Source organism: Rhinoderma darwinii, chromosome 8 (genome assembly GCF_050947455.1).
Source record: "Rhinoderma darwinii isolate aRhiDar2 chromosome 8, aRhiDar2.hap1, whole genome shotgun sequence".
In the NCBI taxonomy this organism is placed as follows: Eukaryota; Metazoa; Chordata; class Amphibia; order Anura; family Rhinodermatidae; genus Rhinoderma; species Rhinoderma darwinii.
The window spans coordinates 39,064,423-39,086,729 of record NC_134694.1 but is presented as its reverse complement, the minus strand read 5'-3'; the positions used below and the strand labels follow the sequence as shown (position 1 = coordinate 39,086,729).

At 43.1% G+C, this 22,307-nt stretch overlaps 1 protein-coding gene across 1 annotated transcript in view; it reads left to right on the top strand.

Annotated features, from left to right (window-relative positions):
* Positions 1 to 22,307, top strand: part of BTK (Bruton tyrosine kinase) — a 477,293-nt gene that overhangs the window by 304,825 nt on the left and 150,161 nt on the right. Inside the window, exon 10 of the mRNA XM_075835606.1 lies at positions 12,218 to 12,272. Coding sequence (XP_075691721.1) covers positions 12,218 to 12,272 — 55 coding nt within the window. The remainder of the gene's footprint in view (positions 1 to 12,217; positions 12,273 to 22,307) is intronic.

Below are 22,307 nucleotides of genomic sequence, written 5' to 3'. Positions count from 1 at the left end.
GTCCGGTTTGAAGAGGTCTTGTGGTGCCAAAACATTGGAAACCCCCCAAAAGTGACCCCAATTTGGAAACTAGACCCCTTGAGGAATCCATTGTAGTTTTCATGGGGTGCATGCAGCTTTTTGATCAGTTTTTATTCCATTTTTAGGTGGCGTGGTGACTAATAAACAGCAATTCTACTATTGTTTTTGTATACTTTTTTTTTTACAGCGTTCACCGTGCGCTATAAATGACATATTCACTTTATTCTGCGGGGCGATACGATCACGGCGATACTAGATGTTTATAGTTTTTTTTTATGTCTTATGGCGTTTGCACAATAAAATACGTTTGGTAAACAATCATTCACTTTTTGTGTTACCTTATTCTAAGAGCCAGAACGTTTTTATTTTTCAATCAATAAAGGCGTGCGAGGACTTATTTTTTGCGTAACGAACTGTATTTTCCATCAGTACCATTTTTAGGTACATGCGACTTTTTGATCTCTTTTTATTCCATTTTTTGGGAGGTGAAGTGACCAAACAATTGTGATTGTGGTACGGTTTATTAATATTTTTTTTTACGGCGTTCACCGTGCGGGATAAATAACAAAATAATTTTGTAGCTCAGGCCGTTACGGACGCGGCGATACCAATTATGTATAGTTTATTTGTTTGTTTATATATTTTTATTAATAATAAAGGACTGATAAGGGAAAAAGTGGGACTTTTACTTTTATTACTTTTAAAACTTTTATTTTCTTATTTTTACACATCTTTTTTTAACTTTTTTTTAACTTTATTACTTTGTCCCACTAGGGGACTTGAGGGCAGGAGGCCCTGATCGCTATTCTAATACACTGCACTACATGCGTAGTGCAGTGTATTAGAACTGTCAGCTACTCACTGACAGCAAGCATAGTGGGTCCTGACGTTGTCAGGACCCACTAGGCTTCCGTCTATGGCATAGCCGGACGCCATTGTTTGGTGTCCGGTTGCCATAGTCACCATCACCGGCCGCTATCGCGTAGCAGGCCGGCGATGGCAGCTTAACCCCTAAAAAGCCGCGATCTCTATAGAACGCGGCTTTTAAGGGGTTAATCAGCGGGGACACAGCGATCGGTCCCCGCTGTAGGAGCTGTGACAGCTGCTGAACAAGACAGCAGTGTCACAGCTCCTGTATGTGTCGGGAGGACGGCCGAAACGGCCGTTACTCCCGAGACGTACTATTACGGCATGGAGCGCGAACGATACAGCTGCCATGACGTAATAGTACGTCAAGGAGCGGGAAGGGGTTAAGGAATCTAACTAGGGGTATAGTGAGCATTTAGACCCCACAGGACTTTTGCAGAATTTATTAGAATTAGGCCGTGAAAATGAATATCAACATTATTTCCACAAAAATTTGGAATTTTTTCATTTTCACAAAGGATAAAGGAAAAAAAAGCCCTCCAACATTTGTAAAGCAATTTCTCCGGAGTACGGCAATACCCCACGTTTGGTCATAAATGTTTTTTTATTAGAAATGAATTAACCCTTGGACTAATCCATATTTTGCTTTTTCTTTTTAGTTTTTCCCTCCCCGCCTTCCAAAAGCCATAACTTTTTTATTTTTCCATCAATACAGTCGTGTGAGGGCTTATTTCTTGCAGGAGGAGTTGTAGTTTCTATTGACACAATTTAAAGTACTATTTAATGTACTGGGAAAAAACTGTGATTCCTCCATTGTTTTTTGGGTTTCGTTTTTACGGCTTTCAACGTGCAGTAAAAACGACAACTTGAACTTTTTTCTGCGACTCAATACAATTACGATGATACCAAATTAATATTGTTTTTTTTATATTTTACTACCTTTACAAAGTAAAAACTATGAATACCTATATAGTAACAGAACAAATGATAAACGTTCACGATAAACGTCCACACATATCAAAAGAAAAGCAAAGAATGAATACCCATGACTGTATGTGTGGACATATCACACATCCCAAAAGAGACAAAATCAAACACCAAGTACACAAGTATGACTTGTAATAATGGCAATACTTTATTAAATATACATAAAAACATGTTGGCCATCAGGACCTAAAATAAGACATACAATTAAAATGCATGGATGTGGAGAACACAAGAGCTGTAACAAGTAAAGAATACTCAAGAGGCAAAGAAAAGCATAATAAACAATTCAAAGAACAACTTGCAAGTAAAGAAGTTCAAAAACCACAATGTGGTACATGCACAGTGCCTGCATAATAGAGAAAGTAATGAGCCAAATAGAGTATATAGCGAGCAGAACCCACCCACACTGGTATATGTGTGAGTGTAAAGATGTAGTGACCAGGGGGTAACCGAAAATCAAATCCAGTCCCAGGACCTATACCAACCGGTATACTGCATAATCAGCCTAAAAGTGGACACCACACCATGAGCCCCAACGCACGTTTCGCAGTAGCTTTCTCAAGGGGTACTCAAGAAAGCTACCGCGAAACGTGCGTTGTGGTGTGGTGTCCACTTTTAGGCTGATTATGCAGTATACCGGTTGGTATAGGTCCTGGGACTGGATTTGATTCCCACGTTTTGATTCCGCACGTTTCGCGGTAGCTTTCTTGAGTACCCCTTGAGAAAGCTACTGCGAAACGTGCGTTGGGGCTCATGGTGTGGTGTCCACTTTTAGGCTGATTATGCAGTATACCGGTTGGTATAGGTCCTGGGACTGGATTTGATTTGCGGTTACCCCCTGGTCACTACATCTTTACACTCACACATATACCAGTGTGGGTGGGTTCTGCTCGCTATATACTCTGTTTGGCTCATTACTTTCTCTATTATGCAGGCACTGTGCATGTACCACATTGTGGTTTTTGAACTTCTTTATTTGCAAGTTGTTCTTTGAATTGTTTATTATGCTTTTCTTTGCCTCTTGAGTATTCTTTACTTGTTACAGCTCTTGTGTTCTCCACATCCATGCATTTTAATTGTATGTCTTATTTTAGGTCCTGATGGCCAACATGTTTTTATGTATATTTAATAAAGTATTGCCCTTATTACAAGTCATACTTGTGTACTTGGTGTTTGATTTTGTCCCTTTTGGGATGTGTGATATGTCCACACATACAGTCATGGGTATTCATTCAAAGTAAAAACTATGTGTTAAAAAAAAAAATTTGTTTCACCACATTCCGAGAGGCATAACTTATTGTATTTTTTTGTCAATTGAGAGATGTGAGGGCTTATGTTTTTGTGGGAAGAGATGTAGTTTTTATTGGTATCATTTTTGGTATATACAACTGTTTGAGCACTTTTTATTAACATTTTTTTAGATCTAAGGTGAATAAGAAAGAGCAATTTTGGCGTTTTAAATTCTTTATTTTTACGGCGTTCACCGTGTGAGTTAAATAATGGTATATTGGAATAGTTCTGACTTTTACAAATGCAGCGATAAAAATTTTGTGTATTTTTTTATTTTTTACATTACTTTAGAGAATAAATGGGAAAAGGTTTTTTTTTTTGTATGCATTGCAGTATATTGTCATTTTTACACGCTCCTGTAACAGCGCGATCGCTGTTCCTGTCCCTTAGTCCCAGATGTCAGTGGTAATACAGAGCTAACACCGACAGCGTATGGCACGGGCTCAGCGTGTGAGCCCGTATCATACATCACCCCCTGCATCACGTCAGGTGCGCGAAGGGGTTAATGCGCAGCGGATGGTGCAGAGTGCAAACATTTATCTGCTGATATGACATTTTGGTGCACAATATGTTGTGCCCAGTTTGTGCCACTGAAGACAAATACCTCATAAAATGTTAATCGGGTTCTCCCGGGTATGGCGATACCATTTCTGTGGATGTAAACTGCTGTTTGGGCACACTGTAGAGGGAGCGCCAATTGGCTTTTGGAGAACAAATTTTGCTTGGTAGTAGATCTATTTGAAGTTTTACTGGTATTTGAGTTTATAATGTGGGAGCATATATAAGCTGTGTGCATAGTGAGAGGGTATAATAATGGTGTAAATAAATAATAATTCATAGATATGTGACTGGTGTCGCACTGATAAATGGTGTCCAATCTTAACAGCTTTTGGAACATTCTGCACATTTTGTATCACCATATTCTGAGAGCCAGAACTTTTTTATGTTTTCTCCACTGGAGCTGTGTGAGGGCTTGTTTGTTGGTACCATTTTGGGGTACATGAGATTTTTTTTCATCACTTTCTATTACATTTTTTGGCAGCGCAAGGTGACTAAATGGCATCAATTCTGACACTATTTTCATTTTTTTTTACAGCGCTCACCCTGGCCTATAAATGACAATTTTACTTAATTCTGTGGGTCAATACAATTACGGCGATACCATATGTATATAGATTTTTTATGTTTTGCAGCATTTGCACAATAAAATCATTTTTTTAATATAAAATAATTTCTTTTTTGTAACTTATAACTTTAATTTTTACACTTTTATAAAACTTGAAGACTTGCTGCAATGATCGCTGCTAGATTACATTACACTACGTACCCCCTGAAAACATCCAAAGGAAGGTCACATGTTCACCTAGACACTATTTACAGCCTCCCTGTATATAATGCCGCATACTTCCCTGTATATGATTCCACACACCTCCCTGTATATGATGCCACACACCTCCTGTATATGATGCCACACAGCTTCCCTGTATATGATGACACACAACACTCTGTATATGATGCCACACATCTCCCTGTATATGATGCCACACACATCCTGTATATGATGCCACACAACCTCCCTGTATATGATGCTGTCAGGTCCGTATTTCACACCGAATAACCACCTCTGTAAATTGAAAGCTGAAGGCATGCCTGGAGAGAAGTATACCACACAGAAATGTTTGGTACAGCTTCCCTCTCTCAGTCAGGAGGAAGACTGAAAAACTTTTTTATTCAGAACAAAGAAACACAGAAAGAGACACATGCCTCCTCCCAGTTTCTCAGACTCACTCTTCTTGCATTCCAGGGGGCGGTGTCTTCCATAGGTGTGTCCGACATGAACAAAGAACTTGTTATATATATATCAGTATATTACACAAAGAACTGAAATGTATATACATATGTGTGAGGATAATATTTTTCAAACAATATACATGGTAATGATCCCTGACAGTCCCCCCTAAAAATATTATTGCTCTATCCCTGAGTCTTGCCTAGCAACCTACCACTGACCACTCGAACCAGGCGGGTAGGGGTTTTGGATTTATTCACCAGCTTGAGACGAGCTACTCCTGATGAGTAACCCCCCTTTGTACCTGGACTTCCAAGTTGTCGGAGTGGTCCTAACTTTCCCTATTCTCCTCTGGATACAGGATGGTTGTCTTGATATAATCTACAAACCGCTGCTGGTTGTAATATATATATATATATATATATAATTAATCCGGTCTACATTTTTATTAACAGTAATAATTGTCGCACTGTCACTTACTGTCCTAATGGGACTTTACCCCTGCAGATATGACAGGTCATGGGCAGCACAGTGACCTTCACCTCACACCTTCACATAAAACGCCTCAGATTGTAATTTGCAGCACCGTGGCATATTTACACACATTATAATTATAAACCTCAGACACTATAAACAATAGGGCCTCAACTAATAACATAATGCTATCATCCTCAGGTTTCGGGTCCCATCAGTTCATTGCCAGTCCTGTACACCATCGTCCCCTTCTTCTCCTGTCTTCTGCTCTTCACTGACTGTCACCCTCAGGGTAACCCACACAATTGTGGAGTCAGACTATGTTGGTGTCCAGTGGGGGAGTTATTATTACCCCCTCCTAGCCACTTTCTTATCAAAACACTTGATCCTGCTGACGGATTCACTCAGGTCTTTGGTCTTTACTTTGATCTTTGCTGATGTCATCAGGACTTGGTTTGGTCCTTCTCATCTGTCAGACACCGTCTCCTTTAGTTTACGTCATCAGGCTGTACATAGCACCTCATGCTGTGAGCCTGGGGTGAGATCCCACGTAGGCGGATTAGTGGAGTTGTATTGTGACTATCAAACCCTCCGCATCTGTACTCTTCATCTGGCAAGTTACTTGACTGGGCGGCCGCTTAGAATTGTGACACTGCCGTCAGTTCATGATAAACGCGTTGTATTGGCTCCGGCTGCGCCTGCCGCATCTCAGTGATGGAGTTCATCGTGTTAAAAGTCTTTTAGTTCATATTTACTGGCACTTACTGGGGACCCCCAACTTTTGTCAATTGTTAAAATAAATACTAATCTGGTGATAACATCATCCGCATACACTATAAACGTTGTTCTAAGTACATACAATAATGTCAGGCCCTTAAATGACATCAAACACCTTTATATAAGGAAAAACTTCTCTGTTACAATGGACAGGGCACCTAGAAGATGTGTAATTTATTGGGTACATTTCATTTGCACTTGGTGATACTCTTTCAGCAGGATTTGTACCTTGATCTCAGCTGATTGCCTAGAACATCTCCACCTCACAGAAACATACACAGATTCCACATGTTTATCTGACAAGTGTCTTAAACCTATTTTTCTTACTCTAATCTGGTTCGTTCTACCTGGGAAGGCCTCTCAAGGTCAGTTCTCTTCGTGGGAGGCGGGTATGATAAGGTTGGCACCGGTCTGCCAGGACTGTTCTGTAGGCAAATCAAACAGCTCTAACAGAATTTAGCAGCATCAGCTGTAAAACCTGGGGCATACCAATTAGATCTTACCAAATCGATCCTTGCAGTCTTGGGGCATATGTGAGGTCATACACCATCAATGCAAGTGCCATCAAGAGTGCCTTGGGTGTTACCGGTTCACCTTCTCTTATCCGTCCACATTCTGTTAGAATCTGGTTCTCACGCCTTCCGCTCCCAGTTGGACTCTTCCTGTGGAGAACAAGCTTTTTCATTGTATAAACAATAATTGATCTTAATCAAATAATTAATTTGAAGAAAAACATTAACAAATAGCATCTTTACATCAAACATTCACACTGGTCAGTAACTAAAACTTACAAACTGATTCTTCTTCTTTATATACATATCTATACATACACATATACACTGCACAGAATTCTCTGCTCTAAAATTTCCCTTTCACAACAAAAATAAAAAGAAACAAATAAAAATGTTTTCGAATGGGAATATTCCGCTTCTGTACCTTTTATCTGACGCATGACTCTAATAGTCCAATGCTAAGGCTGGTCTAGAACTTTACATAAAACTTAACCTGAGTATGTAATATTCCCACAACACTTCTTAAATACAGTTATTAAACAAACTAACTTTGGGATAACGTCTAGAGAACTGCTAACATCTTATCATTGTACAAACATCAGGTCAATACTTGGGATAACATTGTTCCCCCGTCACTTACACACAACATCTGCAGTGGGGAAAATACAGGCCGGGCTTCATGCCCCCCTGAGAACAGGTCTACACACACGAGCACATTGTCATACACTTCTACCTCGGGTAGTTGTATGTTCTGCAGTCGCTGGGACTGTTAATATGGCCGGGCTGCACTTTTCACAGGTACCTTTGCTGTTTTACCTATGTCACGCCGTGCGCACATCATGCCGGCTGCTACAAACCTAGTGGTGGCATTATTGCATCCTGGGACAAGCCAATTTACTGACACCTGGCTGCATATACCCTTGTTGTCAGGTCTGTCTTCTCTCGCTCTCTCAATTGGCTTACCCGATGATCCAATAAAGTTCCTACTACCAATGGGCCCATAATTGTGGGCGATGCCAAAAGTGTACCTAGAGTCAGTGTAAATGTCGGCCGTCTTACCTTCTGCCAGGTTACAAGCCTCAGCGAGCACCTCCAGCTCTGCTCCTTGAGATGAACAAGAAGGTGAGAGTGGTTTCTGGATGATTTACCTGGTGCCTCGTATCCTGTCTTGTACATATTGTATAATAAAATCTCTTTATTACAAATTTACATTAGAAACCCATGTCACATATAGATAGAACATCTCAAAGGGGTGGAGTCTTCATCCTCTAAAATAAAACCAAATGTTATACATTTCTCCACACTCATCTGATAATCCAGAACATTTTGAGAATCTCACTTTTATCAGATTCTGCAAATACTTGATTAATACAAAAACAAATAAAAAAAATTCCTAAAAACTTTACATCAAATTAACAATGTCCAGACAATTTTTGTTTTTTTCCTTCTCCCCCTTCTAAATCTGTAAAGACCCATCTGTGAGTGACGTCACCTCCTGTGTAACTTTGCTCTGAGGGGGATGGTCTTTTACACAATACCTCATATTGGGTGGAGACTACAGCACAGCTTACCCAGTGCCATATTTACTGTTCTGGAAAGATCTGGAACCATCTACACAGAAAAACCTCAACATTTAGGTTACTCTCATACACATTTAATCTGGATTACTCATTGGGGTCTCTTACACATTTTGTAGATCTCCTGAAACCAAATTAATTAATTCAAAACAAACCAAAATTGTACCTGATCAGTTCCTTCACCATTCCCCCCTTTGTGGACTCTGCGAAAGTAATGTAGCAGAGTTCAAAACTACATCTCAACATAACAAAGTCGGGCACTAGTTTAACCCCCTGTAATGTGCAACAGCCTGAAACAAAAATGACTTTTTCCTGACGAAAATACATTTGATCTTTACAATGACATAACTCATGTGTGAAATCAAAAACAAAACAATTGTAGTTGGTTATTCAATAAAACAGAAAATATTATATCTGATAACATTAATTACTGCAAACCAATAAACTGTATATAAAAATAGGGAACGGTGGGGGCACATACATTTTCAAAACCCCGTGTCTCACAGTATCTATAGTTTAATACATCTGAATTAACATCAAAACACATGAAATCTGATCACATCATAACACATAAATATCGTAACTTTTATAAACAACAGCGCATGCGCAAAGAGAAGAAATTTATTTAGGTTTGTAGACATTACTGATATATATATCTAGCAGTGCATATTGAAATCCCTTTGTCTCATCAGCCCTGCAGACTGCACCCAGTCAGCCCCCCCCTCCTCCTCCCAAACACAGCACACTACAGGGGGGAGGGAGGGGGGTCACACACTCATTTCTCACAGCTTCTAGTCTCACAATCTTAACACTTTCAATGCCGGCAAAACAACATACGTATCTGCAATCATTCATCACACCATTGTATAGGAATTATCTACGTTCAAAACATCAACCACATAATCTGTAACAGTACAATCTGTCGGCCACCATCTCTATATTATGATGACGTGTTGTTTCATCAGTGAACTAGACTGGAACTTCTGTAAATAGAAAAGACACTACAAATGACAAAATTAACTTATTCCTAACTTTCCCTTCTGCAAATCCCTCTAAAGCACTTTGCATCAACTTACTACCTTCCAACTTTCCTTTGTTCTCCAGAATACCTTTTGCCCAATCTGCGGCTTGGAGCCGCCCTCCTCTATGGATCCCACACACTTCCATCAATTTCTTCATTTTACGGACGATCCTGGAGATTTGAATATGGACCGTAAACCATCCATTCTAACAGTCTATATTATACACGTAATTTATATAACAATTTTCGATCTGCAACTCTTGGTCTGGCAGGAAATATTATAATTTCACAGTCTCCAACGCTAAGTCTCGCCGAAATAGTATTATCTCTAGTCTGCAATGTATTTATTACATCTCGCTAGGATATAAAAATCTTTAGACTCTCTGGCCTCGCTGGAAATATTAAAATTTGCAGTCTGCAGCTCTCCGGTCTCTTATATAATCTTTTATTTAGACTCTAATTACCCAGAGGATGGTTAGTCGGGCGCGACTAAGGTCTCACAGGTTTTCAACCTCACAGCGGAAAATATCACCTCTGTCGCCTGAGATAATCCAGGAAATCAACAAAAGGGTTCTATAGATCGCCACAAGACTGTCCACTAACACAGATAAGACGAAGATTTATAAAATCAATTCGCTTACCGTGTTATTGCGGTGGTGATCAAATTCCTGCAGTGGGCAACTTTGAGTCCTCTGTTTCACCCTGTGATTGTCGATTGTCCGGATTTTGATATTTCCTCGAGTGAGGCCCCACGTTCGGGCGCCAAATGTCAGGTCCGTATTTCACACCGAATAACCACCTCTGTAAATTGAAAGCTGAAGGCATGCCTGGAGAGATGTACACCACACAGAAATGTTTGGTACAGCTTCCCTCTCTGTCAGGAGGAAGACTGAAAAACTTTTTTATTCAGAACAAAGAAACACAGAAAGAGACACATGCCTCCTCCCCAGAGATGTAGGAGTGCCCAAGCCCCCACCAGTTTCTCAGACTCACTCTTCTTGCATTCCAGGGGGTGGTGTCTTCCATAGGTGTGTCCGACATGAACAAAGAACTTGTTATATATATATCAGTATATTACACAAAGAACTGAAATGTATATACATATGTGTGAGGATAATATTTTTCAAACAATATACATGGTAATGATCCGTGACAATGCCACACACCACCCTGTATATAATGCCACACACCTCCCTGTATATGATGCCACACACCTCCTGTATAAGATGCCACACAACCTCCCTGTATATGATGCCTCAAACCTCCCTGTAGATTATGCCACACACCTCCCTGTAGATGATGCCACACACCTCCCTGTATATGATGCCACACACCTCCCTATATATGATGCCACACACCTCCCTATATATGATGCCACACACGTCCCTGTGTATGATACCACACAGCCTCCCTGTATATGATGCCACACAGCCTCCCTGTAAATGCCACACAGCCTCACTGTAGATGCCACATGCAGATGCCACACAGCCCCCCTGTAGATGCCACACAGCCCCCCTGTAGATGCCACACAGCCCCCCTGTACATGCCACTCAGCCCTCCTGTATATTATACCACACAGCCCCGATGTATATAATGCCACACAAGCCGACATGAATGCCCTACGTACTCTCCGATGTAGCGCTGTCTTCTTCAGGTAAAGTCTCTTGTCTTCACGGGACCTGCGGCGACGTGATGACACATACTCACCGATGCAGCGCTGTCTTCTGGTCTGGTCGCTAGTGTCACAGGATCTGCGAAGACGGTGCGATGACGTCATCGCGTTGCCTTCGCAGCATCCGTGAGACTAGCGACCAGACCAGAAGAAGTCGGTGCTGCATCTTTGAGTATGTGTCGTCGCGCCGCCGATAGCCAGCAAGGGAACTAGTAGTTCCCTTGCACATCCCCATGTCACAGATCCATTTTTAACGGTTGTTACATGTATTGACAGCCGTTAAAAACGTATCCATTGACTACTATGGGGGCCGTCAGGCCGTTAAAACGGCCAAAAATAGAACATGTCCTATTTTTTGACGGCCATTATTCATGGGCCATCAAAAAACTGGCTGTGTGAATACACCCATAGAACATCATTGTTCTAACCCCCTGAAAACATGTAAAAAAACGGCCGCGAGAAAAGAAGTGCATGTCACTTCTTGAGCCGTTTTTGGAGCCGTTTTTCATTGACTATAGAAAAACAGCTCCAAAAACGTCCGTAAAAAACTCCGCGACAAACGCCAGTTGCTAAAAAAATGGCTGAAAATCAGGAGCTGTTTTCCCTTGAAATCAGCTCTGTATTTTCAGATGTTTTTGGTTAAGCGTGTGAAAATACCCTTAGATGGTTTTTTTCCAAGCTGAAAAAGACCAATTTTTCTACCCTTTTATTGTAAGAGAGACCTCCATTCCTAATTATCTATCTAGTTGCCCATCTTTCAATGCTCTGCAATATCCTTTCTACAATGTGGAGCCCAAAATGGAATCCCATATTCAAGATATGGCCTTACAAGCCAGAGGTTGCATATGAAAGTAGCTCCTGAAGACGGTGGGATCATGGATGAGTGCAGCTTATTGGACTTGTCTGGAGATTGAGCCTCAGTCACCTATTTTACAGATATTATCATTTTTTTACCATCTTCACTTTACTAGTTACAGTATTACGTGATTCTTTACTTTTTAATGACTTACTTGAACACTTGCAGTTAAGTGTGGAACTGTGTTTTCCTGTGCAGAACTAAGGGCTGTGCACTATATAAAGTGTACTTATTATCTATGCCAATCGCTACAGAAGAAAGATCTTGCACATTCTAATTTTCTCAGTGTTTTAAACAATTTCATACCAATAATACATATGGAGCAATATGGTATCGATTAATAATAGTTGTGTTTTTTGTCTTTGGCTCTACAGATGGTATTCCAAAAATATGACAAGAAGCCAAGCAGAGCAATTACTAAGAGCAGAGGTAAGAAATAATAATCATAAGCCTCTCTTATATATGAGCACTCTATGGTCGTGTATCTATATATGTGAAAAATAGAGTCTATAAAATATTGACTTGAATTTCAGAATTTCTTATATTTGGTATAACCTCATTTTGTTTTAATGACTGTACGCAGTCACGCTGAAATGGACGAGTTTGTGCAAATCCAGAAGATTCCTGCTATTCCAGAATAATTTCAGAATGCTACAAGAGTATCTTGTGATTTTACTGAATACTTAACTTTCTTGCTCTTCAAGTGTCCCCATAAATAAAGTCAGGGGATTTTCGTGAAGTTTGTCAGTCAGAACTCCTTGATCTTCAAGTACTTCTTGCAGGCAGTGGCGTAACTATAGGGGTCGGAGCGCTCGCAATTGCGACCGGGCCCCGAAGTCAGGGAGACCCGCGGCCCCCCGCACCACATCAATGAAAAGTTACTTTAGTAACTGTGGCCTATGTAATAAATGACATGAGCCCCCATTAGTATAGTAACTGACAGTACTTATTCCCCCTCCTTCCGGAGCCCATCAGAAATCCTGATGTAACAGCGCTGTGCGCAGCGCATGACGTCACAACATTATGCGCTGCGCACAACATCCCGACCCTGGATGGAGTCAGGACCTCCACTGCGGCTGGAGAGGAGGGTAAGTTTAATACCACTGTCTGCTGGAGCTGATGAGTCGGGGTTCGACTCCCGGGACCCCCGCCAATCAGCTGTTTTGAAGGGGGTGCAGTCGCTCGTACGAGCACTACTTCCCCTTCATTCTGGTCACTTTTTTACACACTGAATCGCCGGCACGGATGTCAGCGATTCACGGTGTGAGGAAGTAAGGGAAATGAAGGGTAAGCAGCGCTTGTACACCCTTGCACCCCCTTCAAAACAGCTGATTGGCTGGGGTCCCGAGAGTCGGACCCTGACCCATCAGCTATTGATGGCCTATCCTGAGGATAGGCCATCAATGTTTAGGGACTGGACAACCCCTTTTACGCCTACCATGTGGTAGGCTTAGATACAGGGCCCCAGCAGACAGTAATCCTATACTGTATAAGATTACTGTCTGATGGACCCTGTATCTAAGCCTACCTTAGGCTTAGATACAGGGTCCAACAAACCGTATCACACATGCACTTGGGTCCTGTATCTAAGCCTACCATATGTGTTAGGCTGTGTTCCCATCAGCGTTGCCCTTCCGTTGAGGGGCTCCACATGGAAAAATGGGGGGGACCCCACGTAATTAAAAAAAAATAAAAAATGAAAAATAAATAGTGGAAAGAACGATTTTTATAACCAGCCAGATACAACACAGCAACAGCAGCCTAGCATTACCAGGGTGGGAAGGGTCACAGCTTTTGGACTTTCCCAGCCTAATAATACCAGCCTGCGGCCGCGCCAGTGCACTGCCATCACTACAGATGGTCGGGTACTGGATTGTACCCGGCTCTTCCCAGTACCCCTGGTGGTGGTGGGTACCGGGGTAATAATGCAGGTGTAATGATAGGGGTAGGGAAATGGACAAGTGAGCCCTAATCTACACGCCACTCTGTCCCTGCCTACTTGCAACGACCCGCCCTAGGCGACGGGGTACAACTGGGCGGCGGTCCCTACGCTCAGTAAGTGCACGGGACAAAACATACAAGGGAATATAAAGCAAAGGGAAAGGGGCAGTTGCCCACGGCAACACCGTGAGCAACAGAGTGGTGAACGAGCCAAGTCAAACCAGGAGAGCACGAGGTACCAAACGCAGAGCAGAAGAGTAGTCAGAAAGCCAGGGTCAGAATGGAGCAGGATCAAATTGTTAGGAGCTGTAGCTGGGCCAGGAAACCACACGGAAAGAATCACAAGCAAGGAGGAAAAGGAAAGGCAGGTATAAATAGACAGAGGGCGGGAGCTAGCTGAGTCTGGCCAGGCTGCGATAGGCTCTCCCACTCCTAAGCCTGCCAGCCTGAGTGGTGGAAGCTGGAGTCAGTCTCAGAGAGATAGACTCAGGTGTTCACCTCCTCAGGGGGAGAAATAGAATTAACAGAAAAACATGACGTCAAACATTCATTACCCCATTTGGTAAGCTCCCCAGTATTCCAGTCAAACGTGGGATTATGCAACTGCAACCAAGGAAGGCCTAAAACCAAATCGGACGATAATCCCTGCATCAACAGTACAGAGCACTGCTCCAAATGCATGGAGCCAACAAGGAGTTCAAAAACAGGGGTATGCTGTGTAAAATAACCATTAGCAAGAGGAGTGGAGTCGATACCCACTACCGGGACAGGTTTAGCCAAATCAATCAAAGGCATAGCAAGAGACATAGCAAATTCCACAGACATGATATTAGCAGAGGACCCTGAATCCACGAAGGCGCTGCCGGTAGCAGACCTACCACCAAAAGAGACCTGAAAGGGAAGCAAGATCTTATTACGTTTCATATTTACGGGAAATACCTGTGCGCCCAAGTGACCTCCCCGATGATCACTTAGGCGCGGAAGTTCTCCGGCTGCATTCTTACGCTTAGGACAGTTGTTCACTTGATGCTTGTCATCCCCACAGTAGAAGCAGAGACCATTCTTCCTGCGGAAATCTCTACATTGTTGGGGAGACACGAAGGCCCCGAGTTGCATAGGTACCTCTGAGTCTTCCGGGGAAGAACGAAGCAACGGAACCTCGGGAGGCATCATGGGGGAGTCGGAGGAGAAAACACATAAACGTTCACGTTGTCGTTCCCTGAGACGTCGGTCAAGTCGTACCGCTAAAGCCATAACCTGGTCTAGGGAGTCAGAAGAGGGATAGCTAACTAGCAGGTCTTTCAGGGCATTCGACAGACCCAACCTAAACTGGCACCTTAAGGCAGGGTCATTCCACCGAGAAGCTACGCACCACTTCCTAAAGTCAGAACAATACTCCTCAACAGGTCTCTTACCCTGACGTAAGGTCACCAGCTGACTCTCGGCAAAGGCAGTCTTGTCAGTCTCGTCATAAATGAGTCCGAGAGCAGAAAAGAAAAGATCAACGGAGGAAAGTTCAGGGGCGTCAGGAGCCAAGGAGAAGGCCCATTCTTGGGGCCCCTCCTGGAGCCGGGACATAATTATACCCACTCGCTGGCTCTCAGAACCTGAGGAGTGGGGCTTTAAGCGAAAGTAAAGCCTGCAACTCTCCCAAAAGGAGAGAAAAGCCGTCCGGTCCCCTGAGAACCGGTCGGGCAACTTGAGGTGGGGTTCAGGAGTTGAGGTGAGGGGAACCACCAAGGTAGCCTCAGGCTGGTTGACCTTCTGAGCCAGGGCCTGGACCTGTAGGGAGAGACCCTGCATTTGCTGAGCCAGGGTCTCAAGGGGGTCCATAGTAGGGTCAGGGACCAGGGTAGACTAGGTATATGGGCTTGTGATTATGTAATGATAGGGGTAGGGAAACGGACAAGTGAGCCCTAATCTACCCGCCACTCTGTCCCTGCCTACTTGCAACGACCCGCCCTAGGCGACGGGGTACAACTGGGCGGCGGTCCCTACGCTCAGTAAGTGCACGAGACAAAACATACAAGGGAATATAAAGCAAAGGGAAAGGGGCAGTTGCCCACGGCAACACCGTGAGCAACAGAGTGGTGAACGAGCCAAGTCAAACCAGGAGAGCACGAGGTACCAAACGCAGAGCAGAAGAGTAGTCAGAAAGCCAGGGTCAGAATGGAGCAGGATCAAATTGTTAGGAGCTGTAGCTGGGCCAGGAAACCACACGGAAAGAATCACAAGCAAGGAGGAAAAGGAAAGGCAGGTATAAATAGACAGAGGGCGGGAGCTAGCTGAGCTGGCCAGGCTGCGATAGGCTCTCCCACTCCTAAGCCTGCCAGCCTGAGTGGTGGAAGCTGGAGTCAGTCTCAGAGAGATAGACTCAGGTGAAGACTGATTACCTAAGGAAGTTAACCCTGAAGCTGTGCCTGGCAGATCCTTTACAGCGGGTTAGTGTTAGCCTCTCCATGTCTAACATTAAGCCTCGCCTTAGTAATGGACGCTGTCAATCAGCCAGCGGCCATTACTAACGTGGTAGTAATAAAGTTTAGAAAAATGCGAAGACATAGGAAAAATATTTTATTGAAATAAAAATCCTACACAACCCTCGATAACCATTTTATTGAGAATAAAAAAAATGCCGTCATCAAATTAGTCCAACAACCGAATTTGTAAAAAAACACAAACACACAACAATAATTAGTAACACATAAAAAAGGAAAATAATTATTATTCTTACCTTTCCTGGGTCCAGCGCTGGAGCTGCAATGTCAGCGAGCTGGGCCCTATATCTAATCCTATGATGGGTGATACCGTCTGCTGAGCCACTGCATCTAATTCTATCATGTGTGATACTCTTCTGCTGAGCCACTGTATCTAATCCTATAATGTGTGATACTGTTTGCTGAGCTACTGTATCTAATCCTATCATGTGTGATACTGTCTGCTGAGCTACTGTATCTAATCCTATCATGTGTGACTCTGTCTGATGAGCCACTGTATCTAATCCTATCCATAGCTATAGGGTTGTAGTGCTATAGATATGCTGTATCCTATATACACATAAACATGCACGCACACACATTTTTTTGGGGGGGGACACATATGTATTGGGGCTATTTCCGCAGACGTTTTAAGACCTTAGTGACGCCCCTGGATGCTAGTGCTGCATCGTTTGGTCACTGAGGAGGCCCAGCGATGCAGCTGAAAGCTGCGGACCGTCGGCCATGAGAATTTTGGGGGGGACCCAAGAAGAATCTTTGCATCGGGGCCCATGAGCCTTTAGCTACGCCCCTGCTGGCAAGGCTTAGATGTGTGCTTTGGGTCATTATTTTGCAGGATCTTTCTCCACAAAGACTCAACTCAGAGGGTATAACATGTTTCTGAAGGATGTATTGTTGCATTTCCTTTATCAAAGTGCAGTTGATTTGATGTCCAACTCCAGAGTAGACTTGAATATTCCAAACACATACTTTGATACACTGTGCCAGCGTTTCCCATCTGGGGGGGCTGTGAGAAGCCTCCAGGGGGTGCTGCGACACTCCTCTAATCCACTGCCCCCACAAGGAAAAATATATATATCCTCCCTCTTGCGGCTGCTTCTTATGCTTGTAGCAGACGAGATGCATGCACTCACGTCTGCTACAAGTACTGCCCTGACACTTACAACCAGAATAGCCTGAATAGAGGAATGTGGGCTCCATTAGCGCTGCGTTCCTGGGCAGATTACTTATGTGATTCCTTCCCCCGCAGTAAGCAAACTTTTGTGCCGTTACAATCACATCTTTATGATGTGATTGCAGCATCGTTAGGCTATGTGCACACACAAAATAAAAAACGGCTCAAAATACAGAGCAGTTTTCAGGGGAAAACAGCTCCTGATTTTCAGATGTTTTTTAAGCCACTGGCGTTTTTCGTTGCGTTTTTAACGGCTTTTTTTGGAGCTGTTTTTCTATGGAGTCTATGAAAAACGGCTCCAAAAACAGCTGAAAAAGTGACATGCACTCCTTTTTCGTGGCCGTATTTTTACGTGGCCGTTTTGAAAAATGGCCGCGTAAAAAACGCCCCGTCGGAACAGAACGCTGTTTTCCCATTGAAATCAATGGGCAAATGTTTGGAGGTGTTCTGTTTCCGATTTTTCGGCCGAAAACACTTAGTGTGAACATACCCTTATAGTGTGCTTACTACGAAAGAAGGAATTAAGTTTTGTCCATGGACCGGTTGAAGTTCTGGGTAAAGCTCAGAGGGTAAGCTGGTGAGAAGAGGTTTTTACGCCATGTGCTCTGAGGTTGTCATTTTACTGTGGGGGCTGATGGTCATAGTACTGTGGGGAGCTCATGGTCATTGTACTGTGGGGAGCTCATGGTCATTGTACTGTGGGGAGCTCATGTTCATTTTACTGTGGGGGCTGATGGTCATTGTACTGTGGGGGGCTGATGGTCATTGTACTGTGGGGAGCTCATGGTCTTTGTACTGTGGGGAGCTCATGGTCATATTACTGTGGGGAGCTCATGCTCATTTAACTGTGGGGGCTGATAATGATTTTACTGTGGGGACTGTTAGTCTTTGTGCTGTGGGGGGCTGATGGTCATTTTACTGTGAGTGGAGTGCTGATGGTCATTGTACTGTGAGTCGGGGGCTGATGGTCATTTTACCGTAGAGGCTGGTTACCTCATTGATGAAAGTGTGTTTTTTCTTGGGTGTAGTGTAATTTAAAGGTGTAGCAAAGTATAAAGTGCAACATATTTTTCACACCAAGCTTGCTGGCCAACCTCGGTAAATCTGCCATACACTTTTCACCCACCACAAACATCCGTCTATGTGACACCTCAGCTGCAAAAGATCTGTGTTTTTGTTTTTTTGTAAACATTGTTTGGTGGGTGTGCCCAGAGGAAAAAAAAAATTTCAGGGTTGCCTTGAGTCTAAAAAGGTTGGAAAACTATGCATTGTGGTATCCCTCTTCTGTTCACCCTTACGTAACCCTGTTATTGCCATAAATCTCAAACTTTAATGTTTTTTACATTGATCCATTGTGAAATGCTGGTTTGTTCATGCCAAGTTTTTGGCCTTGTTTATCTTCTTAAGAAGTAGTTGATAGGCGGTTACTCATCTGTTAATACCACTACTAGTGTAACATTTGCATCCAAAAGGAGCACATATAGTCAAATCCAGAATTATTTTCACTTCTCAATAAACTGTACAAAATAAATTATATAACATTTATACAATTCATATGATAATACAAGTGTTAGGCCTCATGCACACGACCGTAGCCATGTGCACGGCCGTGATTTTCGGGTCGGCCGGCTTCGGAGTGTCAGCCGCGAGCCGCACGCAAATCGCGGGACATGCAGGGCGCTTCTTTGGATGTAATTTGAGCCATTTTTCCTTGAATTCAATGAAGAACAGCTCTAAATTACGGCCGTCAATGACGTCTCGCAAAATGAAATTACGGAGCTGTTATCTCCTGAAAAGAGCTCCGTAATTTCAGACGTAAATGCAGTTTACATGTGCACATACCCTTAAAGTCCCTGTAAGTACTCTTTTCTTCTACTTTTTAATTGTTCACTGTTTTTTTTTGTAACTGGGATAATGGACAGAAAGATTGGAGGTTTTCTTCAGTGCACAGTTTGCCATGTGTATTCACAACTAGTGCTCTCAATGGGCTTGGTTGACTAAGTGGCTGGTGTAATAAGTGGAGTTATTAAACCGGAGTGTGTTGCTGTGTTCCTGTGTGTGTGATACTGTAAATTAATTGAGTGCTTGTAAATAGAATCTTGCAAAACCGACACAATTTAAAACCCTTTTTTTTCTTCTCAGCTTCTTTCCTGCTGTGCAGCTATTTAGGGGGAGGGGTTAATTGCTCTAAGGTGAAATAAATTAACCTGCAGGACTCACTCTTGAGTTTGCTCTCATTGGGCTTGGTTGACTAAGTGGCTGGTGTAAAAAGTAGAGTTAATAAACCAGAGTTGAAAAGAGGAGTTAGGGTATGTTCACACGCTAGCTGGCTTTTACGGCTGAAATGACAGACTGTTTTCAGAAGAAAACAGCTGCGTCGTTTCAGCCGTAAATGCTCCTCCTCGTAATATACGAGGCGTCTTTGACGCCTGTAATCTTGAGCTGTTCTTCATTGACTTCAATAAAGAACGGCTCAAATTATGTTGCAAAGAAGTGCCCTGCACTTCTTTGCCGAGGCAGGCAATTTACACGTCGTAGTTTGACAGCTGTCAAATGACGACGCGTAAATTACAGGCCGTCTGCACAGTACGTCGGCAAACCCATTCAAACGAATGGGCAGATGTTTGCCGACGTATTGCAGCCCTATTTTCAGACGTAAAACGAGGCAGAATACGCCTCGTTTACGTCTGAAAATAGGTCGTGTGAACCCAGCCTTATAGTCCCTGTAAGTACTTTTCTTTACTTTTGCTTTTTGATTTGTTCACTTTTTTTTTTTGTAACTGGGATAATGGACAGCAAGATTAAAGTTTTTCTTCAGTGCACAGATTGCCATATGTATGCACGACTGGAGCTGGAGTTCCAGGGAGAATATCTCTGTGGTAGATGTGTGCATGTTGTTCAGCTGGAAGCTCGCATTAGAGATCTGGAGGAGTAAAATGCAACACTGAGGGCGATAGACAATCTTGAGCAGATCATGCTGCTCACTGAGCAAGCAGTTAATGGGGTAGATCTAGAGGGCGAAGACATGGGTCAGCCCAGCTAGTAGTCGGCGGGATGGTAATGCAGGTAAGGCAAGACAATTAGTAGTTGTATGCGATTCTATAATCAGGAAGACGAATAGAATAATTTGGCACCAAGACCGCGTCAACTGAATGGTTTGCTGTGTCCCTGGTTCCAGCGTTCGACATGTGGTGGAATGGGTGGATAAATTACTGGGAGGGGCTGGTAAAGATCCAGCTGTATACATGGTAGGTGGCGGAGCCTTAAGAATAATTTTAAAGAACTAGGCTACAAGCTGAAGGGAAGGACCTCCAAGGTAATGTGCCATGCCCATCAAAGGAAAGACAGCGGGAGGTCAGGGAGTTAAATGCATGGCTTAAGTATTGGTGTAGAGGAGAAGGCTTTGGGTTCTCAGAGCACTGGGCTGACTTTTCATTGGGGTACAAACTGTATTCTGCATATGATTTGCACGTAAATGGAAGGGGGTCCGCTGTGCTGGGGGAGAGAATTCTAGCAGGGATGGCGGAGTATTCAAACTAGGGCTGAGGAGGGAGGTCAATGTAGAAAATAAAGGGGTAGTTAGGTTAGAGAGGGGTCAGACTATAATGGTGGGGGGGAGAAATATACTGTGGGGACAGGATTAGGCAACAGGATAAGGAGATTCTCTTGTTACAAAACAACATAGTTGCATATCAATACCTATACTGACCTAGACCACAGACAAACGTCTCAATAAACGTCCGCACATATAACAACATAGAAAATCAATACCTATAAGTATATGTGTGGACATATGAATATCCAAGAAAATTATACAAAGTACAAGATGTATCATGCAAAATTCAAATACTTTATTAGAATTGTCATAAAAACAAGTTGGCCATCAAGACCTAAAATAAACATACAATTAAAATACAATAGTGTTGTAATGACAGGGATAGCGAAACAGACAAGTGAGCCCTAATCTAACCGCCACTCAGTCCCTGCCTACTTGCAACGACCCGCCCTAGGCGACGGGGTACAACTGGGCGACGGTCCCTACACTCAGTAAGTGCACGACAGACAACCAGACAAGGAAACACAGAACAAAGGGAAACGAGGTACCAAACGCAGAGCAGAAGAGTAGTCAGTAAGCCAGGGTCAATATGAAGCAGGGACAAGTAGTTCAAGAAGCTGCAGCAGGGCCAGGAAACCAACAGAGAAGAATCACAAGCAAGGAGGAACAGGAAAGGCAGGTATAAATAGACAGAGGGCGGGAGCTAGCTCCATCTGGCCAGGCTGTGATAGGCTCTCCCACTCCTAAGCCTGCCATCCTGAGTGGTGGAAGATGGAGTCAGTCTCACAGACATAGAAGCAGGTGCAGACTGATTACCTATGGGCGTGGATACAGAAGCTGTGCCTGGCAGATCCTTAACAAGTGTGGTGGTAAGTAAGGACTACAGCAATGACATACAATTTGCCATGCAAATAGAATAAGACTACACATAAAGACAGATTACAGGTACATATAGTCATTTATGAATCAAGAGTACAATTTCATAAACACAGGGTAATAACCAGCGCCCTAGACCAAGTACCAACCCTTATACTGCATGATGAGCTAAAACAAACAGTCACCACACTAAGAGGCCCTTAGTACGGATGAAAATAGACACGCCCATCAAGTTTAACCAAGGGATGGGAAAAGGAACATTGAAGATAGAAATGCCTAAATAATGTCAAATATTGAAGGGTAAGTTAAAGTATATGTTCACAAATGCCAGAAGTCTAGCAAGCAAAATGGGAGAGCTTGAGGCCTTGGTACTGGAGGAACATATCGATATAGTTGGTGCTGCTGAAACATGGCTAGACTCT